General features: G+C 43.6%; 1 protein-coding gene across 4 annotated transcripts in view; it reads right to left on the bottom strand.

The window, feature by feature from the left end:
* The window catches only part of TG (thyroglobulin), a 272,807-nt gene that overhangs the window by 140,111 nt on the left and 107,991 nt on the right, over window positions 1-24,705 (bottom strand). For all 4 annotated transcript variants that reach the window (XM_032253958.1, XM_032253934.1, XM_032253944.1 and 1 more), the window contains one exon: window positions 15,680-15,742. In XM_032253958.1, coding sequence (XP_032109849.1) covers window positions 15,680-15,742 — 63 coding nt within the window. The remainder of the gene's footprint in view (window positions 1-15,679; window positions 15,743-24,705) is intronic.

Raw genomic sequence — 24,705 nt, 5'->3', positions numbered from 1 at the left:
TGTATGTTTATTGCAGCACTGTTCACAATAGCAAAGACTTGGAACCAACCCAAATGTCTATCAATGATAGACTGGATAAAGAAAACGTGGCACATATACACCATAGAATACTATGCAGCCACAAAAAAGGATGAGTTCATGTCCTTTGCAGAGACATGGATAAAGCTGGAAACCATCATTCTCAGCAAACTGACACAGGAACAGAAAACCAAACACTGCATGTTTTCACTCATAAGTGAATGTTGAACAATGAGAACACATGAACACAGGGAGGGGATCATTAAACACTAGGGCCTGTCAGGGGGTGAGGGGCTAGGGGAGGGATAGCAGGGGGTATGGGGCTAGGGGAGAGATAGCCTTAGAAGATATACCTAATGTAAATGACAGGGTGACAGATGCAGTAAACCACCATGGCACATGTATAGCTATGTAACAAACCTACACGTTCTGCATGTGTACCCCAGAACTTAAATTATAATAAAAAGAAAAAGAAAAATGGGCAGAAAGTGCCTTCAAGCATTTCTGTATCAGATCCAAGTGCAGAAATGTCAAACCAGTAGCAAATGCCTGACACTCTCCAACGTTCAAATAATCACAGATCCATTTACTATATTAAAAAATCATATGACGTTATTAGGACTCATCAAGAATAGAGAAAACAGTAAGTCTAAGCTCCAAGGCAAAAGGATTTAGGGTCCTCACCCTTCTCACAGTCAGAGCCAAGAGGAATTCCTCTCAGCTCCTCAGCACTTGTCAAGTGATTGCTCCTGAATATGGAACAGCTGGGAAATAGAAGAGGCAGTTACCACACCTGCACAGGCTGGCTGGAGTAAACCGTGACGTTTTGAAACCTTTCAGGAAGGAAAAGATTTTTGGGCCCCAGCAAACTTTTTGTGATCCCTGGGTTAAGCAGAATAGAAGCGACTGGAAGCTGCCTTGGAGGACTGTATGGCCACAGAGCACTCGCTGTAGAGAAGAGCCCAGGGTGCGTCCCAGCCTGTCGTCATCGGACAGAGATAACATCAAGACATCCTGCTTTCTTACAGAGACCATCTTTCAAGTGAGAACCACAACATAGTAGGCAATGCTTGTCCTTAACAACATTCATCAAAGACCAGATGTTCCTTTGATAACAGAAAGAAAAGAAGACAAAATAAAGACACCCTTCTTATTTTGTGGTCATTTGCAAACTGAAAATGGGAGGAGAGCTGCCGGTTGGCTCAGCATTTCTCCAGGAGAAATTCCTTGCACTTGCAGCACACACTCTGGCCGTCTGTTAACATCGATGACCCTGGAGAAACACCCAGACATGCTGACCTCTCTATCCATCCTCCATGCCTACTTTTGAGCTCTTCAGTGAGCACGCTTTCATCTTTAACTCTGCATCTCAGGGCTTAGCAGAGGGATGACAGTGGATGTCCTGGGTTGAACTGCGTCCCTGCAATTCATATGTTGCAGCCCTAACCCCTAGGTTCTCGGGATGTGACCTTATTTGGAGATAGACTCTTAACAGATGTAATTAAGTTATAAAATGAGTTCATTAGAGTAGGCCTTAATCCAATGGTGGTCTGGTGTCCTTATAAAAAAGGGCAATTTGTACAGAGACACCTGCACAGAGGGACGATGTGGTGAAGAGGTGCAAGGAGAGGGTGCCATCTACAAGCCAAAGGGAGAGGCCTGGGACAAATCCTTCCCACAGGGACCTTGGAAGGAACAAACCCTGTCTACACTTTGATCTCAGGCTGGCAGCCTCCGAGGCTGGTAGAAAATGATGTCTGTTGAAGCCACCCAGTTCCTGCCGCTTTGTTGCAGCAGCTGCAGCCAAGCAACAGAGTGAGTGTGCCTCCGTGAAAGTGCCCACTTGCTGATTCACAGAGGGCCTGCTCTGCCCCAGTGCTGCTCCCTAGCATAAAATGCTCATCATACTGATACTTCCCATCCTATGAAATGCACATATTCCAATGGCTCATAGGTTGGAAGCATCTCCCGTAGAAGCAGTGCAGACATCACGTGATGTGATCCATGTGTCATCTTCCTCCATCTACACACAGCTGTCTGACATGGCTCTTCTGGTCACTCCTGCTCTGAGAGGTGGCACTGCAGATTTTAAGGATGGACCACTCTGGGGCACACTGGCTGGCCAGATCCCAGCTCTGCCTCCTGTCAGCTCTGTGATTTGCAATAAATTATACTCTAAGTCTCAATTATTGGTATTTTGCTTTAATCTGTAAATAAGAATTGTTTTACCACCTGTACCATAAAGCAGAGCTTCTCATACAGCAAGAGTCACAGTTTGCTACTGATCCTTCTAGCTTGTGGGAGAGCAAGGGGTGGAGGGAGCTGGGGCTGGTCCCATCTTCCCATCTATTGACCCCAATGAGTCATGCAGATGTCATCTTCCCCTATGTGTGCCACGGCATGAAAAACCAGGGAGCTCTGGGCACAGACTCGAGGCTGAATAGAGAGTCAGGCAATGCCTGCAAACTGCTTGGCACACACATACTCACTAACATTTGTGAAGGATTTGGCCTCCTATACATCAACCTCCAGTGCCTGAACTCACCAGTGTACGTTGTTGAACGCATGATGGCATCCTTGCTGTTGCTTGTGAAACAGGGCTTTTTCAACCAAAATTTAATATTAATAGTGAATATTAATAATATTGATGTTACAATTGCTACCCCTCATCTTCCTGGAAAGAAATGCTGTCACATCAAGATGGTCCCACAGAGGGATGTACCTCTGATTGTGTGACCCAGGAGGACCAGAAAAGACCCACTTAAATGATTGAGGGACACAGAAGGAAGGACAGAGAAGATGCAAGCTTTCAGGACAGGGCCCATGAGCTTCTTCTGCAAAGATCCATAGAGTAAATATGTTAGGGCTCCCCAGGCACAGTTGTTCTCTGCTGCATATTCTAATTTTTGCAACCATTTAAAAATGTGATAGGCCAATTTTTGGCTCATAGGCTGTACAAAACAGGCTGCAGGCTGCAGTTTTCTGGACTCTGACCCAGAAGGCAGAGGCTGAGACAGGGCATGAACCTGGTCATTACACACCTCAGTGAGTGGGGAGTCCACGTCTGGGAACCAAAAATACTACAGGCAGCTGCACAGGGAGGTTGTATGCTTTTTCCAGGAATAAGGAGCAGTATTGGGGATGCCATCTGGAAGGCAAAATATTTTAATTTCATGACCTGTTGATAAAGCTCCTTCCTAACTGGGGAAGTGAATGTCATTTTTTTTTTTTCTTTTTTTTCTTTGAGACAAGAGTCTTGCTCTGCCACCCAGGCTGGAGTACAGTGGCACAATCTTGGCTCATGACAACCTCTGCCTCCCAGATTCAAGCAATTCTTCTGCCTTAGCCTCCTGAGTAGCTGGGACTACAGGCATACACCACCACGCCCAGCTAATTTTTGTATTTTTAGTAGAGACAGGGTTTCACCATATTGGCCAGGCTGGTTTCGAACTCCTGACCTCATGATCTGCCCACCATGGCCTCCCAACGTGCTGGGATTACAGGCGTGAGCCACCACATCCACCCAATTCTGGTTTATTTTTATTTTTTTATTCTTATTGGATAGAAGGAAAGGGTGGCAACCACATACCTTCCCCCAGTCAGAAAGTAGAATACCAGCCCACCTGTCGCCTCGGTGCCATCTTGGCCTTTCTCACCCTGATCCAGACTCCTACTCACCCTTCTCTCTGAAACCAACTTACACTGTTGCACTGCTACCCCTGAACCTGTCTCATCCTTCCCTAGCCTCCTGTGTCCCCGAAACCAGGGTCCTTACCATGACTGTATTGTGCCCTCCTTCACTCTGAGTCACAGGGTTCTTGGGTCCCAACCCTCTGACAATAAAATCTTCTAGACCTTCTCATCATCCTTAACAGAGAATGCGTGGTCATTCTCTCATGTTCCTCCAACTCCTGCTGAAATCCTGAGTAGAAGCCCATTTGAAACTCGTCTCAGTTTCTTGTCTGCTTCAATCCCAGAGACCTTCATTTCCACTCCACCCCAGCCAACTGCCTCCATGACCACACCCCAAACGCTGCCATGGCATTGAACTCCATTACCATTTAAATTGTAGTTTTCCTAAGCTGCACTTGCTGATATAGACTGCAATTTTCTTTTTTTCCAGCACTTTCACACTTTAGTCCACTCACACCAGCTCTTTAATTTTACTGCGATTTCTACTCTCCCACCCACTCCATGTTACCCATCCTCACTGGTTCACCATCCAACGAAGACCTCCCATTGGTCCATTATTTCAGCTTCCCTTTGAGCAGTGTCCTGAATTCTCTTCCTCCCAGTGGGACTAACCCGATGGATTGTCTTTCCCTGCAGCTTGTCTTAGTCTGCTGAGCATGGCCAGAGAGATCTCCCACAGCCACAAATGAACAGACCAGTACCTTTACAACTTGCAGACCTTCAGCTTTAACTGACCCCTAGCACAGTTTGATTACTTGGTCCCCTCTCTTCCACTCCTTGCAGCACTGCTTTCAGTGCATGCCACTCTCTCAGGCTTAGACCTCATCATCCCCTTCTTTTCTCAGCTAGTGCCTGACTGCTGGCCTCCCAGAGCAAAGAGGGGCTGTCTGTCAATATCTGCTTCAGCCACCTTCCTGCTCATACTCTTTATAAGCCATTGCATCTTTCCCTCTTGATTTCTCCTAACACAGAGGAAGAGTGTCCATTGGAAGTCAATCCTTCCATCTGTGCTCTATAGCTCATTCTTCAACCCTTCAGGTGCCTCCATCTATCAATGACCCCCAACCCAGCCCCACTCCCATCCATCCTAAATCTTTAGTGTGTCCCTCAATACTGACACTTTACTTTTTGCATAAAAACATGTTGAAATATCCCCCATAGTAAGAACACCACTTTAACCCAAAGCTTCTCATCTCGGGGTCTGGGTTTCAGGTGACCCATTTCCCTAAAAATACAGGCAAAATTTGATACATATGGTGGTGCATACAGTTTTTAATTCACTGTCACAAGTAGTCTATGACCTAAATATGATTACCAGCTCACGTTCCACAATTCTCTTTTTAGCTGTTAATCTTGTTCCCTTTCTTTTCATAGCCAAGATGCTTGGGAAATTTTGTAGTTTCTACTTCTTCAAATCACTACTATTAAGTTTCTTTCCTCTTTACTCCACTAAATTTTCAAAGGGCTCTTCATCACTAACCAATGGACATTTCCAGTCTCCATTTTCCTTGAAATGATGAACCACATCTCCCTGGCCTGGGTTCCATGACAGCAAATGCCACCAGCGTGCCTTCCCTGTCTCCAGCTGTGCCTCTTCCTAGCATCCCCTCCTCCCCTCAGGGGGCTGACCTTGACCCTTAATTTTTACATCTGACTTTCTCCATGGGTGGCCTCATATCCCTACAACTTCAAATACCACTGACATGCTATCACCAAATGCATCTGGGCTAGACCCTCTGCCCAAGCTCCATGCTTATATATTCAGTGCTTACTGGACACTTCCAAACAGGTGTCCTCTAAGCTCAGCATATTGAAAATTGAACACATAATCTTACTTTCACCCACAACCACACTCTTCCCCTACTTCCTCTCTTATATTCTTTATCTTGGAATTGGCACCACCAGCCATGGGGTTGCCCAACTCAAAACCCTAAGTGTTGTCCTTGATTGGTGCTCAAGTGGACTGAATGTTCACCTAGAAAGGATACGATAGAGGAAAAGTCTGATTAAGTATCATTTTAAGTATAAATTTCAGATTCTACCATTATAAGTGAATATTCTCCCTGTAGCAAACACCTTTCATCTAGGTTTGTAGCAAAACAAAAATCATAGCGCCTGAGTTTCCCCGAAGTCTATCTGCTGCCTTCCTGCCTACCTCTCCAGCTTCTTCTCTCATTAGTCTGCTGCCTACCACCCTACTCCCACACCTGGTAATCTGTCAAAATACTCTGTGTTGTTTGACTTTCTACACCATTAGTGTGAACACCACTACTGACTTACCAAGTTAAGTCAGTTTATTTATAGGATAAACATGTATCATCCTTCAAAACCCAACTCAGATCTTATCCACTCTGAAATCCCCTTCTACAGCTGCCTCCTCCACCACCATCGCCTGTAAATTCCTACTTCTTCTCCTCTAAATGCCTAGATATGTTTACTGTTCCACTAATACACTGCATTGCAATTTGCTTATTTTTTAATCTCCCTGTTAAATCATGAATTCCTTGAGATCAAAGACTGTGCTTCAGTTTCCCTGATTCTCCAAGACCTATAATAGCAAGTAAAAAAATATTAACAACAGAAGTAGTAACATAGTTGTGGTTTGCACTTACTAAGTATTCACCATGTGCTAAACAGGAGCAATAGCACTATTTTTTTCATAAACTGCCCTAATCCTTAAATATGTATTGAATGAATTAAGTTAATTAATAAAGGAACAACAGCGTGCTAATTTATATCTCTATAAATATTAAGACTATTATTATTCACATACTACAAAACCTCAGTAAATAATTATTAAGTAAATTAGTTCATAGATTAGTTACATAGGAAGCAAATAATGGGAAACCTATTTAATATGTGGTGTGTTCTAGCTTATAAAACGCTTTTATTTACACTCTAAGAATTAAAACTACATCATCCCAGGCCTTAATACTATTACTATCATGTAGAGAGCTGAACTGAGGTTCAGAGTTGCTACAAAATATGGCTAAGATTAAAGCTTGTGACTGGGGAGCCAAACTGTCAGGGGCTTCATCCAGACTACCCCCTCTCAATCCCCACTGTCCCACGGTGGCCACTTCCTCCACATGACTCATCTGCAGCCCCATAAAGTGGTTCCCTGTGGTTTCTCATTGCAGGCAGAAGTTTCCAAAGACATCTGTGATGGCCCAGCATCTGTTCTGTTTATGAGCTTTTGTGTTGGTGAGCAAACATCATATGAGAATATCGGTATTTGCACTTTAGTGTGAATAACTTTGTTAATTCCATTTGGTTCAAGAGGCTCCAGTATGGCACTAGAAAATAAAATAATAAGTAAACAAGATCCTTCTGTTCTTAACAGTTGCCTCAGATCAAGCTGATTGAGGGATGAGAAGGAAAGAGAAACGACTTTTTCATCACAGTGCCCTGCCTTGGGATTGCCATTCTAGACGAGAAGCATGGCTTAGGAGCATGAAGTCAGAAGTTCCCCAGAGTGGGCAGAGAGGGGTTATAGGAAGAGAGGAAGGCAGGGGGGTACCAAACGCCAGCTCCCTCTGCCTCACAGCTTTGACTGAGGCCATTTTTGATCATGTGGCCTCTGATGGATTCTAGGCTGAAAGGTACCTTCCATAGCTAAGAAGCAGATTTAGAAAAACCTATTTAAAGCTAAAGGCTAAACAACCAAACTCAAATGGTAGATTTTTTGTTGGTATATTTTGTTCTTGGCTCTATATCCTTTAAATGTAATTAAGCAAATTTCTGATGGACCAGGTACGAAATTGGTACTGAACAGTGAGAAAGTTACTGTAGAAAATCCATACATTTTCCCCATCTTGTAAGACTCTAAGATCTAGCAAGGGTTTAAGCATTATCATTCAGCAAACATTCATCAAGTGCCTCCCAGGCTCACTATGTACAGCTGCACAGGTTTTGCATAGCACAACTGCAGAGGTAACATTTATAAAGATTACCTGTGAAAGGACCACATTAGAACTGATAGTGCTTGATCTAACCCAGCCATGCCACCACTGCCAACCTTCACTGAGCATTGGGTACAGCAATTTTACAAATAATATCTCTTGTAAGCTTGAAAACAACCTCTTTGATGTAGGTATTATCATCTCCATTTTACAACTGAGGCAATTGAGATGCAGAAAGATTCTTTAAATTGGCCAAGGACACATACTTAAGGAGCATCAAAGGAATCTACAAAGAACTAAAACAGATTCACAAGAAAAAAAAACCCATCCAAAAGTGGGCAAAGGATATGAACAGACACTTTTCAAAAGAAGACATATATGAGGCCAACAAACATACAAAAAAAATGCTCATCATCACTGATTACTAGAGAAATGCAAATCAAAACCACATTGAGACACCACCTCATGCCAGTTAGAATGGCAATCATTACAAAATCTGGAGACAACAGATGCTGGAGAGGATGTGGAGAAATAGAAACACTTTTACACTGTTGGTGGGAGTGTAAACTAGTTCAACCATTGTGGAAGACAGTGTGGCGCTTCCTAAGGACCTAGAAATAGAAATTCCATTTGACCCAGCAATCCCATTACTGAGTATATACCCAAAGGATTATAAATCATTCTATTATAAGGACACATGCACACACATGCTCATAGTGGCACTGTTTACAGTAGCAAAGACCTGGAACCAACCCAAATGCCCATCAATGATAGACTGGACAAGGAAAATGTGGCACATATACACCATGGAATACTATGCAGCCATAAGAAACAATGAGTTTGTGTCCTTTGTAGGGACATGGATGAATCTAGAAACAATCATTCTCAGCAACTGACACAAGAACAGAAAATCAAACACCACATGTTCTCACTCATAGGTGGGTATTGAATAATGAGAACACAGGGACACAGGGAGAGGAGCATCACACACTGGGGTCTGCTGTGGGGGGCCAAGGGAGGGACAGCAGGGTGGTGGGCAGGTTGGGGAGAAATGCCAGATGTAGGTGACAGGGGGATGGAGGCAGCAAATCACATTGCCATGTGGGAACCTATGCAACAATCCTGCATGATCTGCACATGTACCCCAGGACCTAAAGTGCACTAAAAAAAATTAAAAAAAAAAACCTGGCTGCCCAAACTCATATCCCATGTGGCTGTCAATATTTCATTATCACCGTCACCACTAATTCATTTGTTCCTTCTGCTATTCATTCATTTTTCAACAAACATTAATTGATCACTTTTACCTTTAAAACACAATTGTATAGCTTGGCTTTTGCTGGTTGTCATGTGGGGAAGTCTCATCCTCTCTCTTCCTCGGTTTTCTCCTCTGTAAAGCAGCTTGGACTTGGGAATTATTGCTGACATTTCCTAAACACCTACTCTACAGCAAATTCCATGCTGCACATTATACTTATTTGCTCTTCAACAAAAACCTGCTAGCCTGAGGTTGCTTATATGTCACCATTATCTCATTTTACAGTGGCAGGCAGGAGCATCAAGAGGCTATGAAATCTGGCCCAGATACTCACTGAAGCCAGGCAGATGGACCTCAGAGCCCGTGTGCTACACCATGAGGTCTCACTGCTTCCTTACTTAGATAGAGTGCACGCTTCCCACCGGTGCTGACATTTATTAGGATCACAGGACTCTGTTTCCAGCTTAATGAAAAACATTTGCAGAAAAGATCAAGTGAATTCCATCAACCCACAGGCACAATCAAAAGCAGAGGACGGAGGCAAAGCAGACAAAGTTGATTCCGTTTCATTGCGTGGTCCAAAAGCTGCTGGGGTGGCCACTGCACTTTCCATCTACCCCGAATTCAGGCTTTGTTCCTGTCACTGAGATCAGGATGAGGTCAGGAGAGAGGTGTCGGAAAGCTGAGCAGGACAAACTGTAACGAAGCATTTCTCCTCATTCCGCCTTGCACCTCTCAGCTGCAGCCCTCTTCACAGTTCTCTCTGACAGCAGCAACCTGTGCTGTGCCCATTGCTCAAAAGAGCTCAAAGTCAAGGCAGGGGCATTTTCCAAATGGTATCTTGAAGTCTTCATGTGAAATGAACATAGAATGGAGAGGACAGAATCCTAAATATTCTGTGTTTTCCCTAGCTTTCAATCCAAATACTAAATTTAATTCAGTGGCATCTTGATATGGTTTGGCTCTGTGTGCCCACCCAAATCTCATCCAGTAGGTCCCATAATTCCCAGGTATTGTGGGAGGGACCTGGTGGGAGATAACTGAATCATGGGGGCAGGTCTTTCCTGTGCTGTTCTCATGATAATGAAAAAATATCAGGACATCTGATGGCTATGAAAAATGTGAGTTTGTGGCCAGGCACGGTGGCTCATGCCTGTAATTCCAGCACTTTGGGAGGCTGAGGTGGGTAGATCACGAGGTCAAGAGATTGAGACCACCCTGGCCAACATGGTAAAATCCCATCTTTACTAAAAATAGAAAAACTAGCCAGGCATGGTGGCACACACCTGTGGTCCCAGCTACTCAGGAGGCTGAGGCAAAAGAATCGCTTGAACCCAGGAGGCAGAGGTTGCAGTGAGCCAAGATTGTGCCGCTGCACTCCAGCCTGGCGACAGCGCAAGACTCTGTCTCAAAAAAAAAAAAAAAAAAATGAAAAAGAAAAATGTGAGTTTGCTTACATAAGTTCTCTGCCTGCCGCCATCCATGTAAGATGTGACTCTCCTTGCCTTCTGCCACAATTGTGAGGCATCCTCAGCCACGTGGAACTGTGAGTCTAATTATAAACCTCTTTCTTCTGTAAATTGCCCAGTCTCAGGTATGTCTTTATCAGCAGCATGAAAATGAACTAATACACACCTCTAAGACTAACGTTTCTGAAATAGGGAATGGCAATCTGAATGCCAGTTGTCCTGGGAATAAACTCTTAGAAGATCCCACATTTGAGAAGCAGGGGAGGGATGTGATGATCACACAGGCAGGCTCCAACACTCGGGAAGATAACTCACACTAACCTGCGGCAGCCTTTCTGGTTTGTTTGGTGTAAGTCTTTTAAGGTGCAATGTACATTTGTCTTATGAAGAAAATGATATCTTTACTATTTCACTAGTTCTATAAGACAATTTTTCTCCAAAAAGAGTTCAACTATACGCTAGATACAGATGATATGATTGTCCTCACTTTCTCAAAATCTAGCTTGTCATCCACCAAAGCACTCTCACGATAGTACAAAGTGAAAGCTTTTACATAGTTTTAAAGATCATTGTTTAAAGCCCTGTAAGGATCTGCAGTATCCGATGCACTTTAAGTTTTGGTCCCTGTCCTCTTCTGCACCTGCTGGTCCTGCAATACCGAGCTACGTGCATGGCTCTGCCTGAACCTTAGTGATGCATGTCCCTGTGCTTACACAAGTGCAGTGCCCTCTGCCTCAGACACTGTCCCTTTTCCTCCTGGCCATCTGACAGATGCATACTCATCCTCCAAGTCACAGTTTGATCATGTTTGTGGTGCTTTTCCTGCCTGTCTATAATGAATCTGGGGGAACCTTTTCAGTATGCCCCTGCAGCCGAAGAGCAATTCCACTGTGCAGATGGACTTTCGAGTCTAGACTTGTCTGGAGACCTAATCACTTAGCTTCATTTCATGTGTGTGTGTGTACGTGTGCGCACGCACCTGTGTGTGTGTATGTGTATGTGTGCGCACGCACCTGTGTGTGTGTGTATGTGTATGTGCGCGCACGCACCTGTGTGTGTATGTGTATGTGAGCGCACGCACCTGTGTGTGTGTGTCTGTGTGTGTATGTGCATGCATGCACCCGTGTGTGTCTGTGTGTGTGTGTGTGTATGTGTATGTATAGGCTGCCCATTCAAAGCCTACTTCAAAGAAACAATTCTGCTGTCTTGACTAGTCAGTGGGGATATTGTGCAGATGAAGGAGACTTCGGGAATCTCATGGCCTTGTCTTGGCTGTATAGTAAGTGATAAGGACTACTGTAAGCACTGCGTTTCTGTTGCTCTAGAGAAGGCTTCTAACACACTAGCTGGTTTGAAGGCAGCAGGAGTTTAGCAGGCAGGTGAGTTTTAGAAAGTCTTTCCAGAGAGAAGGGTTTGCATGTGCAAAGAATTCTTACTTTGAAGCAGACTTTGAATGGGTGGCTTATACACACACACACACACACATAAAAGAAATGAAGCCAAGAGATTAGTCTAGACTCGAAAGTTTATCTTTGCTAACCTGTTTCAGAAACTCAACCAAGTAACTGTATTTAACTCTGAAAGGGTCCATAGAGATGTGGGTTCAAATCCCAGCTCAGTCATTTAGTATCAGCTTCCTTACTTGAAAAATATACTAAAAACGTAAATTTCTTGTGAATATTACATGATTTATAAATATTTAATGTTTAATAAATATTTCCTTTTCTCCCTGAATAGAAAGTACATAAAGATGAGTGTTTTACGTATGCACAGTGCATATGTGCCTGTACACGTACACATACACATGTACACACATGCACGCAATCCATTTCAGAACCACACATTGATATTTCAACACCCTGAAAGCAGACTTATCCCCTCCCTTTGAGTCACATCAAATGAACATGCCCAAACTCTTAGTTCCAATTTGGGAACTTTAAAGAACAGATAGGATTTTGGCTCTGACATCGATCTCTACTGCTTTTAAATCACACTTGTGAAAGACACATTTACAAGCACTGTGACATCTCATTCCACCTTAGAAGCACCTACTCAGACCCACAGCTGTCTGTACACGTGAAAGGACACGCTCAAGATTCCATCCTTTTCTTTTTCTTTTGCAGGTAATTCATGTGTCAGTAATACAAATGTTTAGCAAAACCAGAATGGAAGTATTATAAAATCACCCAAAGAAGTTATGCTTTGGTTTATACATCTCTAACAATAGTATCTGACATCAAGGCACTCTATCTATAAATTTAATAAATAATTTTTAAGTGGTAAAACTTAAGGATCACAAGTATATCAAAAGCAAAAAAAAAAAAACACTTTAATTTATGGCTGGTACGTATGCAACTAGCAACAACTGTTTGAGACTAATTTGGCAATGTAAACCTAGAGTCTTAAAATGTAAATTTCTCAAGCCCAGCCACTCCACTTTGGTGACTCTTACCCCAGGAAATAATCTGGACTTCTGGAGGGAATTTTGGGTACCAAGTAGTTCATTTTGCTATTTTTATAATGTTGAAGAATCAGAAACAATCAAATGGCCAAAAATAACAAAACGAACTAGTGAACTGGTGGAATAACAGGACAGCTGTCTCTGTTAACACTATCCTTGCTCATTTGTTGTTTATCACTAGACGGTGAGCATCATGAGAGGAGAATGCAGAAGACTCAATGAATCAGTGAGTAGGTATACCCAGGCATGCACGAATGCATGATTTAGAGAGATATATAACAATATGGAAAAATATATATAATGCAATATTAGGTAAAAACAACCAAAAAATGCAACATTATAAATAGAGATTACAATGATCAGACCATATAGAGAGCCTAAAAATACTGAAAAATAAACAAATGAATTAACTGACAGAGTAACATCTAAATAACTGTGATTTTCCTTCTGTATTTCTGCATTGTTTGAACTTTCTATAGCTAACAAATATTACAATAGGACCTATCTCTTGAAGTTCATATGAAGTTTAAATGCTTAGCACAGTGCTGAAGACAAAATGAGTTTTCATTAAACATTCAAAAGTTTTGCAAAATACTACCGTATTGTTTTGAATTAAATGTGGCCCTTTATCTTCTCTCCCTCCACAATCCCCTACAAAATGTAGTAAAGGAATATAAGCATCTAAACCTGCAAAGATAACCGAAAAAGAACAAGGAAAACAGAAAATGCAAGGGGCAGACATCAGATGAGGGATTTCAAACACCGTTAGGTGGAGAATGGGAGATGGAGGCCTGTTAACTGACTTGGCAGAGAGGCACAAGCAGTGACCTAGTGCCTGCAGAAGGAAGCACCATACGACCTGCAGCTCTCAGGCCTCTGGTGAGCAGGAAGCAGGTGCCGTGGAGGACAGGGGTACAACAGGGGTTGTGTGTGACAGGAGGAGAGCTGAAAATCTTGACAATTGTAACAGGATGCTGCTGTTATTCTTTGGGATTCTGTGGTGAACCACATTTCCATGGCCGTAATCATGATTTACCCTTGTTTCAAACCAAATCTTGATATTAATATATTTTGTGGATGGACAAAAGTTGTAAAAGGGGTCATAAAAGAGACAGAGAGTTAAGTCTCTATCAAGGCAAGAAGTGGACACTTCTGAAGTTGACAAATCAAGGAATAGTGGGATTACATGGGTAATTGGTTCCAGTACCCCTCCCACCCATGGCTACCAAAATTCACAGATGCTCAAGTTTCTTATACACAGTGGTATAGCATTTGCATATAACTCATACACATCCTCTGTATACTTTAATCATCTGTAGATTTCTTGAAATACCTAATACAATGTCTACACACAGCTTTGTCTGCATGGATTTAATGTAGCACTTGGGGCAAATTCAAGTTTTGCTTTATGGAATTTTGGTGAATTTTATTTTCTGATTATTTTTGACCTATGTGTGATTGAACACATCGATGTGGAACCCACGTACAGAAGGCCAACTGTTTCTGGCCAACACAGAAACACGGAGGCCAGGATGAGAAAAACAGTAGTTAAAAGAGTTGAAAGGGGTGGCCGCCAAGAGTGGGAGTGGCAGATGAGCAGAGATGACCTGGGGAACTAGTTTGTTCTGCTTTTTAAACCATAAATCTTTGGGAATTTTTTTATTATTTCAAGTAGGTTTATACATTAACTTGATAAAATTCAAAATCAATTTTGACCAAAATCTGGCTAGGACATGTATTATCTGTTTGGGCATCATCTATCTCGGGCATCCTAATCTAAGCCCTACTCCTCCCTCTGTGGCACGGCGATAACACCACCAACCCAATATTTCAAGAAGCTAACACCTATTGTAAACGCAAAGTGCTTAGCACACACAGTCTCTATAGAAGGCTCAAAAACTTTTTATATAATGTGTTCTCCAAAGTTAGCTATTTTAACTGACTGAGGGAAACTAATAACATAGATGGGTAAAAGACATTTTATACTTTTAGCCACAGCCTTGGCTTTAAATAATTTCCTCCTACATGAGCTGTATTCTGTCTCTGCAGCCAGGGCCATAATGGCCATAATGACAGATGTCTAGGGCCCCTTAGACATCATGTCACAGGACAGGAATTAACATCGCTTGGGTTCTTGGCTGAGTAGTGTATGGAGCCTTGGCTGAGCCTCTCACTTCCTGACAAAGGGAAGCAGAAAAGGGGATGGTGTGGTGAGGCCTGTGTTCTCCTGACTCTTCCACCTCACCCCTTCTAGGGTGTCCAGATGTCCCCACTGCACCCAACCTCTCTGCACTTCCTTCTGCCTTGTATCAGATACAACATGTCTGTGGGACGGGTCAGTGGGACGTGCAGGGGGAAGGGCGGCCTGGGTCCAGGCTATGCTACTGGGCTTCTTGGTACCTGGGCTCCTGGACTCAGGGCCAGTGTTTCATCATTAGATGCCACAGTGCTACCCAGGATGGCCAGAAACTGTAAGCTCCAACTCTTTTGCACTAATAAGGAGTTACTTCTTTCCTTTTTTGGCTATAAATAACACCACTCTTGACACTGTCTTAGGATTGTGTGTGTCCTATTACTGATAGGGTGAAATAATCCTTAAAATGAAAACTGGGAGAACCAGATGTAAGTCCCACTCTGCTTTAATTAGCCACATTATTTCCACAAATAATTTCATTTCCACAGATCAGTTTTCTCATCTGCAAAGCAGGCATGTTGCTGGCACTCACCCTACTTATACATGTGTGTAATTCATAGGAGCTGGAATTAATGCGAGTGATGTGTAAGCTATAAAATACTGTACAAAAGCAAGGGGAAAGAGGAGAAAGACGATGAGTGAGTGCTACGCTCATACAAGAGATCAAAAGGACAGTGAACTTACCTTTCTCGGTGAGAGAAGGCAGAACAACCGAAGGGCAAAAACTGGGAGCATTATTTTGAGCAACTGAAAAGAAAAAAGCAGTCTTTTAGTTCTTTTCTACCCCCTTGGTATCACTAAGTTCAGAATGCATTAATAGGAGTACAAGATGGTGATCATGATATCCGACTTAGGCAGACAGACTGTCCCACCCGATAGGTCAGGGTGGGCTGGATGATGCTGAGCTAACAAACAATCTCAACATCTAAGTGGCTTAGAACAGTACAGGATCCCTCTCCTTGCACCACCTGCCTACTGCAGATAGGCTGGGAGCTTTGCTCTACGTTATCCTCTCTCAAGGACCAGGCTGGAAAGGGCAACTTCTTGCTCCAGGTTTCAATAATTGCCATGCAGGGCGAAACGAATACAGCAGATTTCAGTCTTGCTCTCAGAGCTTTTGCCTAAAAGTGACACATATCACTCCTTTTCTCATGACATTGACCAAAGCTAGGAATGAGATCAAGGGTGAGGAAGTGCAGTCCCACCCCGTCCCAGAGAGTAGAGAGCAGAAACATGTGGGCAACAACACAAATGCCAGTCACTATCACTTACTGACTCTGTGACCTGGGTGAGGCATTTATCCTTTCTGGGCCTCAGTTTTCACATCTGTGCAATGAGAATAGCACCACCTACCTGGTGAATTACTATGAAATTACTGGAGATAACACAATTTATTACATTTGGCACTGTGCCCACATAAGATACAAGCTCAGCAAATGTCAGCTGCTAATGGCAGGCAGCACAATATGGTGACAGCCTGGACTTTGAAGGCAGGCAGACCAGATATGGGCCTCAACAGACCACTTGGAAGCAGTGTAGAGTGACAAGCCCTCTAACTTCCTCTATTTTCAGTTCCACCATTGATAAAATGAAGATGATATAAAAATTAAATGAAGAACCAGACCCAGTATGTGACCCACAAATGCGAATTACCTTCTTCCCCTTTTCTTCCCTTACTGAACATATCTAAATCTTCATCATTCCTTTCTCTCTAATGGCCCAAACTAGGACCATACATGGGACCTCCTTGCTCACGAGGAGCTGCGGCAACGTAGCATGGCCAGCAGTCAAAAGTAGGGGCTCCCGCGTCAGCGATCCCAGGTCAGTGGCCCCCGGCAAGATTGGTTTGTTGTTTTTCTGCTGTGTAACCTTGAGCAAATTACTCAACCTCTCTGTCCTCAGTTTCCTTGTCTATAAAATGGGCATAATAACAGTGCCTCTCTTAGGGTTACGAAGTTTAGATGAGCTGATGCTGGTCCAACTTTGGTCATGTAGTAACATTTAATACATCCTGCCTCTTATTCACTCTTAACACTGTCCTTTAACAATAATACACCCTCATCACATCTCTTGTCCCTGTGTGTCTCCATGAAAAGGTATGGGTCAGAGTTATGCTCTCTTCTGGTCCCAAAGTCCTCATGTGGGTCCTCTCACATCCACCTCCTTCTCTGCCTTCTCCACTTTGGTCAAGTATGCGAAACCCCAGCCTCTCTGGGTTCCAGAGCCTTCAATCCTATTGTGTCTTTTTCTGCTTGGCATCATCGCCCTAGAAGCACCTGCCACTGTCATTCTAAGCAACCAGATCTCAAACTTTGACAGACCTCCAAATTACCTGGAGGACATGATAACACAAACCTTGCTGGGTCCCACCCCAGAATGTCTGATTTGGCAGGTCCAGGAAGGGATCTAAGGTTTACATTTTTAGCAAGTTCCGCATTGCTGCTGTTGCTGCTGATCCACATTGAGCCAAGGCTTCTGTATCTCACGTTCTGGGAGCTCCTCTTGTAACTCATAATTGCTCATAAGTACCCCCACGCTCCACTACACGCAGTTGGCCAGGCTGACACTTGTCATCCTGTTGTCACTTGTTTAAAATATCTGTTCTTCCTGGAAGAGACTCTGAGAACCAGGCTCCTAAGAGTGCAACCTTCAGAGAACAATCTCCCCATCTATATTGAGGGCATTCAAATGTCCATTCTTGGATCCAGTAATTCTGTTCTTAGAAATTTACTTTGAGCTTCTGAGTTGGTGAACACACAGAGGTTCTGGGAGGGTGGGGCGCCTAAAAACGGTATGGAGGCTCCTCCCCCGGCCCCCTTGTCCTATGCACCCCTTCCCTTTTTGAGTTGTGTCCTTTATAATAAAACTTTAATAGTGGTTTCCCTGAGTTCTGGGAGCTATTCTAACAAGTTATTGACCCTAAGGAGGAGATCATGAAAACCCCCATTTATATGGTCAGAAGTGCAGGAGCTCAGGACTCGTGACTGGCAGCTGAAGTGGGGGGCAGTCTTCTGTGACAGAGACTTAACCTGTGGGGTCTGACTTTAACTCCAGGTAGTGAGTGTCTGAATTGAATTGAATCACTGGTCTAGAAGGTTGAAGAATTGGTTGGTGGTAAGGCAGGGGGCAGGGAGGGAAACACATATTTGATATAAGAAACATGGTGAGTAAAAGCAGCTCTTACTTCCACATCTTCAGCTGTAACGTATTTGTCAGCACAGCACTGCACGGGATAACTGTAGGCCCCACCTCATCAGACTGTTAGGGAATTAAATGAGATACTGCATGTCAAATGCTAGCCTAGTGCCAGGAGCAGATTCTATGCTCAGTAAAAGGTAAGAAGCTGGTGAGAGGATGTGAATGTTGATAAAGAATAGCTTCTACAGTAAATTGCTTCCTACATATGGAAGTTTCTATGTGGGTTGTAGAGACACATAATTAGAAGAACTTGTCATTTCCTTTCCAGGTTCTTATATCTAGAATTTCAACAGGGTCCAAAAACATTTGTTTAGCAGAAGACAGGAACTGTAAGTTCAACTGTCTTTTCTAGACATTACATTTGACTTTGTAAACAGACCTTGCCCCACTTGCAGACAATGCACAGCTGCAGATAAGATGGGCAGCCCTATTTCTCTTCAAAGAACAGAGTCCCAATGCCCCAGAGGCCCACCCTTTCCAGGAAGCCCTGGGCTCTGGCGTACTGCTTAACCACAGAGCAGCGCCCCCCTTATTGCACACACCACACCCACCTCACCTCAGCACTTACACCCTTGTCCTCTGGAGGCTCAGAACAGTTCCTCTCTGGCTCTACTGCCAGGAAAAGGTTGCAAACAGTCTCATTTGCATTCACAATTGCTTAGCCTGAGACTCTGAGGTTCTGTGCTAAGATGCATGAAACTTTCTGCTCACTTCTGAGCTCTGCTTATAGCAGAATCAGAAGGCCTATGGCTGCAGGCTCTTTAGACTCTCCTCTTGGTGCTCCGCTGCACTAGGTCTGTGCTTTTCTCTTTCTGAATGCTGGGAGACCCTGCTCCGTCCTTTGATCTGTGACCACAGCCCTGTAAGAAGGTAATGTTGCAATTGTCCATGTTTGCAGGCCTCTGCCTCTGAGGCTGTGAGGTCTGTAAGGGCAGGGACATGCTACCTCCTGTCCACCTACTGCCTACGGCTGGTCAGTGCCACTGCTCTTCGCCCCACTCCCCTTTCTTCATGTCCAGCTTTCCCCCAGAGTCACTTTTGTATACTCCCATGTATAACAGAATTTCCTGTTCCTCCCTCATGCTCTGATGAAACACCACCAGCCCCCTACCTCACCCCTGGGATCCCACTACAGTAACACAAGCCACATCGTAGTGTAATTCTCTGATTGGAGAGAATAATTATCTCTTGAGGATGGGGAGGAGAATAGCACCCTCCTCCCAGGGGCATGTGAGTTGATACAAGGAATGCCTTTAGAATAGTGTCTATATATGGTTTGGAAGTGTGTCCCCTCCAAATCTCATGTTGAAATGTAACCTTCAGGGTTGGAGGTGAGCCTGGCAGGAGGTGTTTGGGTCATGGGGATGGATCTGTCATGAATGGCTTGGTGCTGTCCTCGCAGTAACGAGTGAGCTCTCGCTCTATGAGCTCACACAAGTAGTTGTTTAAAACAGCCTGGCACCTCCTCTCTCTTGATCCCTCTCTCTTTCTCTCAGTCATACCATGTGACAGGTCTGCTTCCCCTTACCTTCTGCCAAGAGTAAAAGCTTCCTGAGGCCTATCCAGAAGCTGGGCAGATGCTGGTGCCAGGCTTGCACAGCCTGCAGGACCATGAGCCAAATACACCTCTTTCCTTTATAAATTACCCAGTCTTGGGTACCCCTTTATAGCAATGCAAAATGAATAAACACAGTATGACATAGAGTAAGTGCTTAAGAAAGGTCTGTTTCTTAAACATCTGTCTGCTTAGCTAGACAGTCAACCCTTTGTGGGCAGGAACTTCTACCCCCTGTGCCAACAAGCTGTTTGGCACATCACAGGAACTCAATAAATCTCAGTTCCTAATGATCCTAGTGACAGTTTCTCAGAAACAGGGGACCTAGCGTGACATGGTTTGGCTCTGTGTCCCCACCCAAATCTCACCTTGTAGATCCCATAATTCCCACATGTTGTGGGAGGGACCTGGTGGGAGATGATTGAATCATGGGGGCAGGTCTTTCCTGTGCTGTTCTTGTGATAGTGAAGGGGTCTCATGAGATCTATGGTTTTAAAAAAGGGAGTTTCCCTGCACAAGTTCTCTCTTTGCCTGCTGCCATTCACGTAAGACATGACTTGCTCCTCCTTGACTTCTGCCACGATTGTGAGGCTTCCTCAGCCACGTGGAACTGTAAGGCCAGTTAAACGTCTTTTTTCTGTAAATTACCCAGTCTCAGGTATGTCTTTAACAGCAGCATGAAAATGGACTAATGCATAGCATTAGTGGGCTCATAGTCACCACTCAGTACAGATGTCACTACACTAAATGACCAAACCACGGACTTGAAGCAAGGCCAAAGTCTATGATTGAAAATATTCAGCAAATCCTTGGTAAAAATGTTTGCCTCATGTGTCAGTGCTGACAGAGAGGTGAAGGAGAGGATCCTAACCAGCCTGCAAGGCTCAGGCCCAGGGATTCCTTCCTCTAGGCAGACTTTTCTAGCCCCATAGAGTCTACTTCCTACTATTATATATGTGATTATCTAACACAAATGTAAGACTGGGGAAAAAAGTAACGGCAATGTCAGCTTCCGTGCTGGGACTTTACATCAGTATACTGGTGTGGTCTTGTTTACTAGAGAAAATAGAATCCAAGATCATACTAATGTTTAGAACTCAGCTAAGAAGTATGTTTTGGCTCAAACTATATCATAAATCAAAAGATGGTTCCTTACTGGTCAACATGACCCAGCTGTGAGAATAATTTATTAAACCAGACTCCTTAAGTAAGGTTCCTCTTCTCCACCTAATCCCTGGGCCTGAGCCTGGCAGGATGGAAAGGATCTTCTCCTTCACCTCTCTGTCAGCACTGGCACGTGAGATGAAAATTTACTCATAGCAGAAGGGGAAGGGGAAGCAGACCTATCACATGGTGAGACTGAGAGAAAGAGAGGGAACAAAAGACAGGAGGTGCCAGGCTCTTTTTAACAACTACTTCTCATGTGAACTCATAGAGTGAGAGCTCACTCATTACTGTGAGGACAGCACCAAGCCATTCATGACGGATCCATCCCCATGACCCAAACACCTCCCACCAGGCTCACCTCCAACTCTGGAGGTCACATTTCAACATGAGGTTTGGAGGGGTCTTAGGTCTTAGGAGGAGACAATCCACAAAGTCTTAAGGCTTATCCCACCACCCACTTTTGTCTGAGGAAGACAACTTAAGGGAGAAAGAACCTTGTCCTGCTCTGCTGGAAAGTCATATCACACCAGGTCAACACAACCTTGTGACAGCCAGCCCTCCTCCTTCTGTTCTGAAATGAGAAATATGGAGCCATTCACACCAGAATGCCCATAAGCCATGTGTATTCCAAGGCATTTTCTGCTCAGGGGCCATGGATGGAAAAATTACAGTCTGATGACATTGTAGCACTTTTTCTTTCTCTCCACAGGCACCCAGACACTGAAAGCAGACAGTACACAGTATGAAAGACCATCTGCTCGGGCAGAGGAAATTGCAGGAGCTGGGCCTTAGGTCAAAAGGAGGGCCTATAGGAACTTTCCAGCAACATACTACCACACCCCCTCTATGGTTTCATTGTTTGTCCCCTCCAAAACTCATGTTAAAATTAAATTGCCATTGCAACATTAATAAGAGGTGAAACCTTTATGAGGCAGAGTCTTCATGGGTGGGACAAACAGCATTACAAAAGGGCAAGTTTGATTCCCTTTCTTTTCTTTGCTCTTCTGTCCTTCCTCATGGAATGACACAGCAAGAAGGTCCTTGACAGATGCTGGCTCCTTCTTTGACTCTTCAGTCTCCAGAACTGAGAGCCAATGCATTTCTGTTTATTATAAATTACCTAGTCTGTGGTATTCTGTTACAGCAGCACAAAACGAACTAAGACACCTCCCCAGCACAATTTATTTATCCTGTGTTCCCGTGACACTTTATTGATGAGTATTCTAGTATTTCATCTATTCTGCTATATTCAACCATATTTTCTCATATCTTCCTCATGAGTCTGTGTCTAAGGAAAATGAATATATCTTATTAATCTCGCTTTCCACAGTGCACAGCACAGTATATAGCTGAAAATAGACACTCAGTAAAGTTGAAAAACTTATGGTAAGAGAGACCCAGCACTAGAATGCTTTTTAATTTATAATCTGTAACTCCTTCGTACACTGTAAGTGACTACAAAACAGAAATCATGGCTTATTCACATTCAATCACACAACATAGTGATTTAGAGTCAAAAAGACTTGTGTCCAAATTCTAACTATATGATTTACTTTCTGGTGACCTTGAGTAAGTGACAACCTCTCTGAGACTCTATTTCATCATGATACATGGGTGTGAGAATTAAGTGAGATAATTCAGGCAAAGTATTTGGAATCCAGCCAGGCACACAATATGAGCCCAATAAATAGGGGTTATATTGGTAATGCCAGAGGACGCCCAGGTATGATTGATGCTCAGTCAATGTTGGTTGAATAAGAACCCCTCTGTGAATTTTAATTCCCTGCTCTAAGTTTCTGGTCAAAACTCCCGAGTTGAGTCCCCAGACTGAACCCACAGAATATACGCTGGAAAAAGTTAATGATCTATGCAGTCAGATGAAAAGAAACAGAACAGATGGAAAGAGTTGGGACAATGTGTACCTTGGTTCCTTCCCCTGCCAACTCCTGTCAAGATGTTGTAACACTCTGGTCTGATTCTCATTACTTCTGAACAAATGAATTACTTCTTAAGCTTCTTTTTAACCAACTCTTCCATGAGTAATATGAAGATGGAAAATGACATTTTTCAGACTGTAGTGAGGTGAGGAGGTGAGAGAACAGATGGGGCAAGGGGGAACTGAGAGGTGAGAGCTCTGTTCTGAAGTCCCCCAAATACCCAGTGCTGGCATTGGGTCTCCTTTGGGGCCAAAGACCTGGGCAGGTATTTTCTCCCTTCCTCTATGAGTTAAAGCAGAGAAACTGTTATACATGGAACATTATTTCTTACATAGAAACCCACTGAGGATATTTCATTATAAAATCCTGATGTTTTCCTAAAATAATTTCAGATGTTAAAATAAAATAAAAAGCCAATAGAGTTAACTCAGATCAAATCACAGGATGCTGAAGGTGGACAGCAGCAGGAAGATCCCATTCAAGAGTAACAAATAACTCCAAAAACATCTTCCATGAAGTTGAGACACACACAGGGAATGGGTAGGCTTGGGAGCAAGGGCCAAGGGCCAGGTCCTGCCTGGGAGCTGTATCTGGACCTTTCAGGTTGGATATGGCTGTGGAACAAGGCACTAAACCACCAACTGGTTTGATTTGTTAGTTTATTAGTATTTATTTTCAATGTATTAGTCCATTTCTTGTTAATCAAATGAGTTGGAGGAAAGCCAGTCAGAAAAGGTGTCTAGACATTTTTCTGTCTAGTCATTTACGGGATGTGAAATGCCTGCCAGAGGCAACATCATAAAGGGAAGGAGAGTAAGTTTGGGGTCATCAGGTCTGGGCCTGAAGCCTGTCTCTGCTTCCTACCAGCTGTGTGCATTGGGTCAAACAATTCAACTTTCTATGCTGCGATATTCTCACCTCAAAATGGAAGAAACAATACCTACTCTGCAGGAGTATTATGAATTGTAAGTGATATAACCATGTAAATCCATCATGGTCTGACACACAGCAGACAAACAAAGAATGTCATTTCTTCTCTCCTTGCCTACTTTAGGCAAAGTGTTATATTGATTAATATAATGAATGCTTAAGTCAAAGATAGGAATATCAAAGGGTCCTTCCAGATCAGACAGTCCATGACTCTAATTTCTAGGGCAAATGCCAACTAAGAGCCAGAATTCACTGTACATTTACTCTGAAACTAACAAGGAAGCCACTAGTGAGAGAAGTTGGAAGCACTAAAACTCAGCTCAGCCTCTCTCTAATTTGACTCCTCCTAACTGAACACAGGTTGTTTCACCTTTCTGGATCTGAGACATCTTTGTGAATTTGCTTCTGGGACACAGGATGAAGGTGTCTAGTTTCCATGTGGCCGCCCACCATTCCGCAAGTCTATCCATACCACAAACACCTGGGATGTAAGCGGTGACAGGATCACAGTGAGTCTCATTCGCTATTCTCACCAATGGAAAAACTGAGGAAGTGGTGTGACTTCCCTAAAGACAACCCCATAGTAAGTAGATGGCAGAGTTAGAACAATCCTAACGTTTCCTTATCTGACTCTAAGAGCTTTTATGCTACACTGTAAATGCCATTCATTCACTCCTTCAACAATTTCAAATTGAGCTTCTAAAATACACCCAGCCAGGCATGGTGGCTCACGCCTGTAATCCCAGAACTTTGGGAGGCCGAGGTGGGTGGATCACAAGGTCAAGAGAGTGAGACTATCCTGGCCAACATGGAGAAACCCCATGTCTACTTTTAAAAATACAAAAATTAGCTGGGCGTGGTGGCGTGTGCTTGTAGTCCCAGCTACTCGGGAGGCTGAGGCAGGAAAATTGCTTGAACCCAGG

The sequence above is a fragment of the Sapajus apella genome, unplaced genomic scaffold (genome assembly GCF_009761245.1).
Source record: "Sapajus apella isolate SASKATOON/1434 unplaced genomic scaffold, GSC_monkey_1.0 scaffold3, whole genome shotgun sequence".
NCBI classification, from domain to species: Eukaryota; Metazoa; Chordata; class Mammalia; order Primates; family Cebidae; genus Sapajus; species Sapajus apella.
Note: the sequence above shows the minus strand (reverse complement) of the source record. Positions and strands in the feature narration are given on the sequence as shown.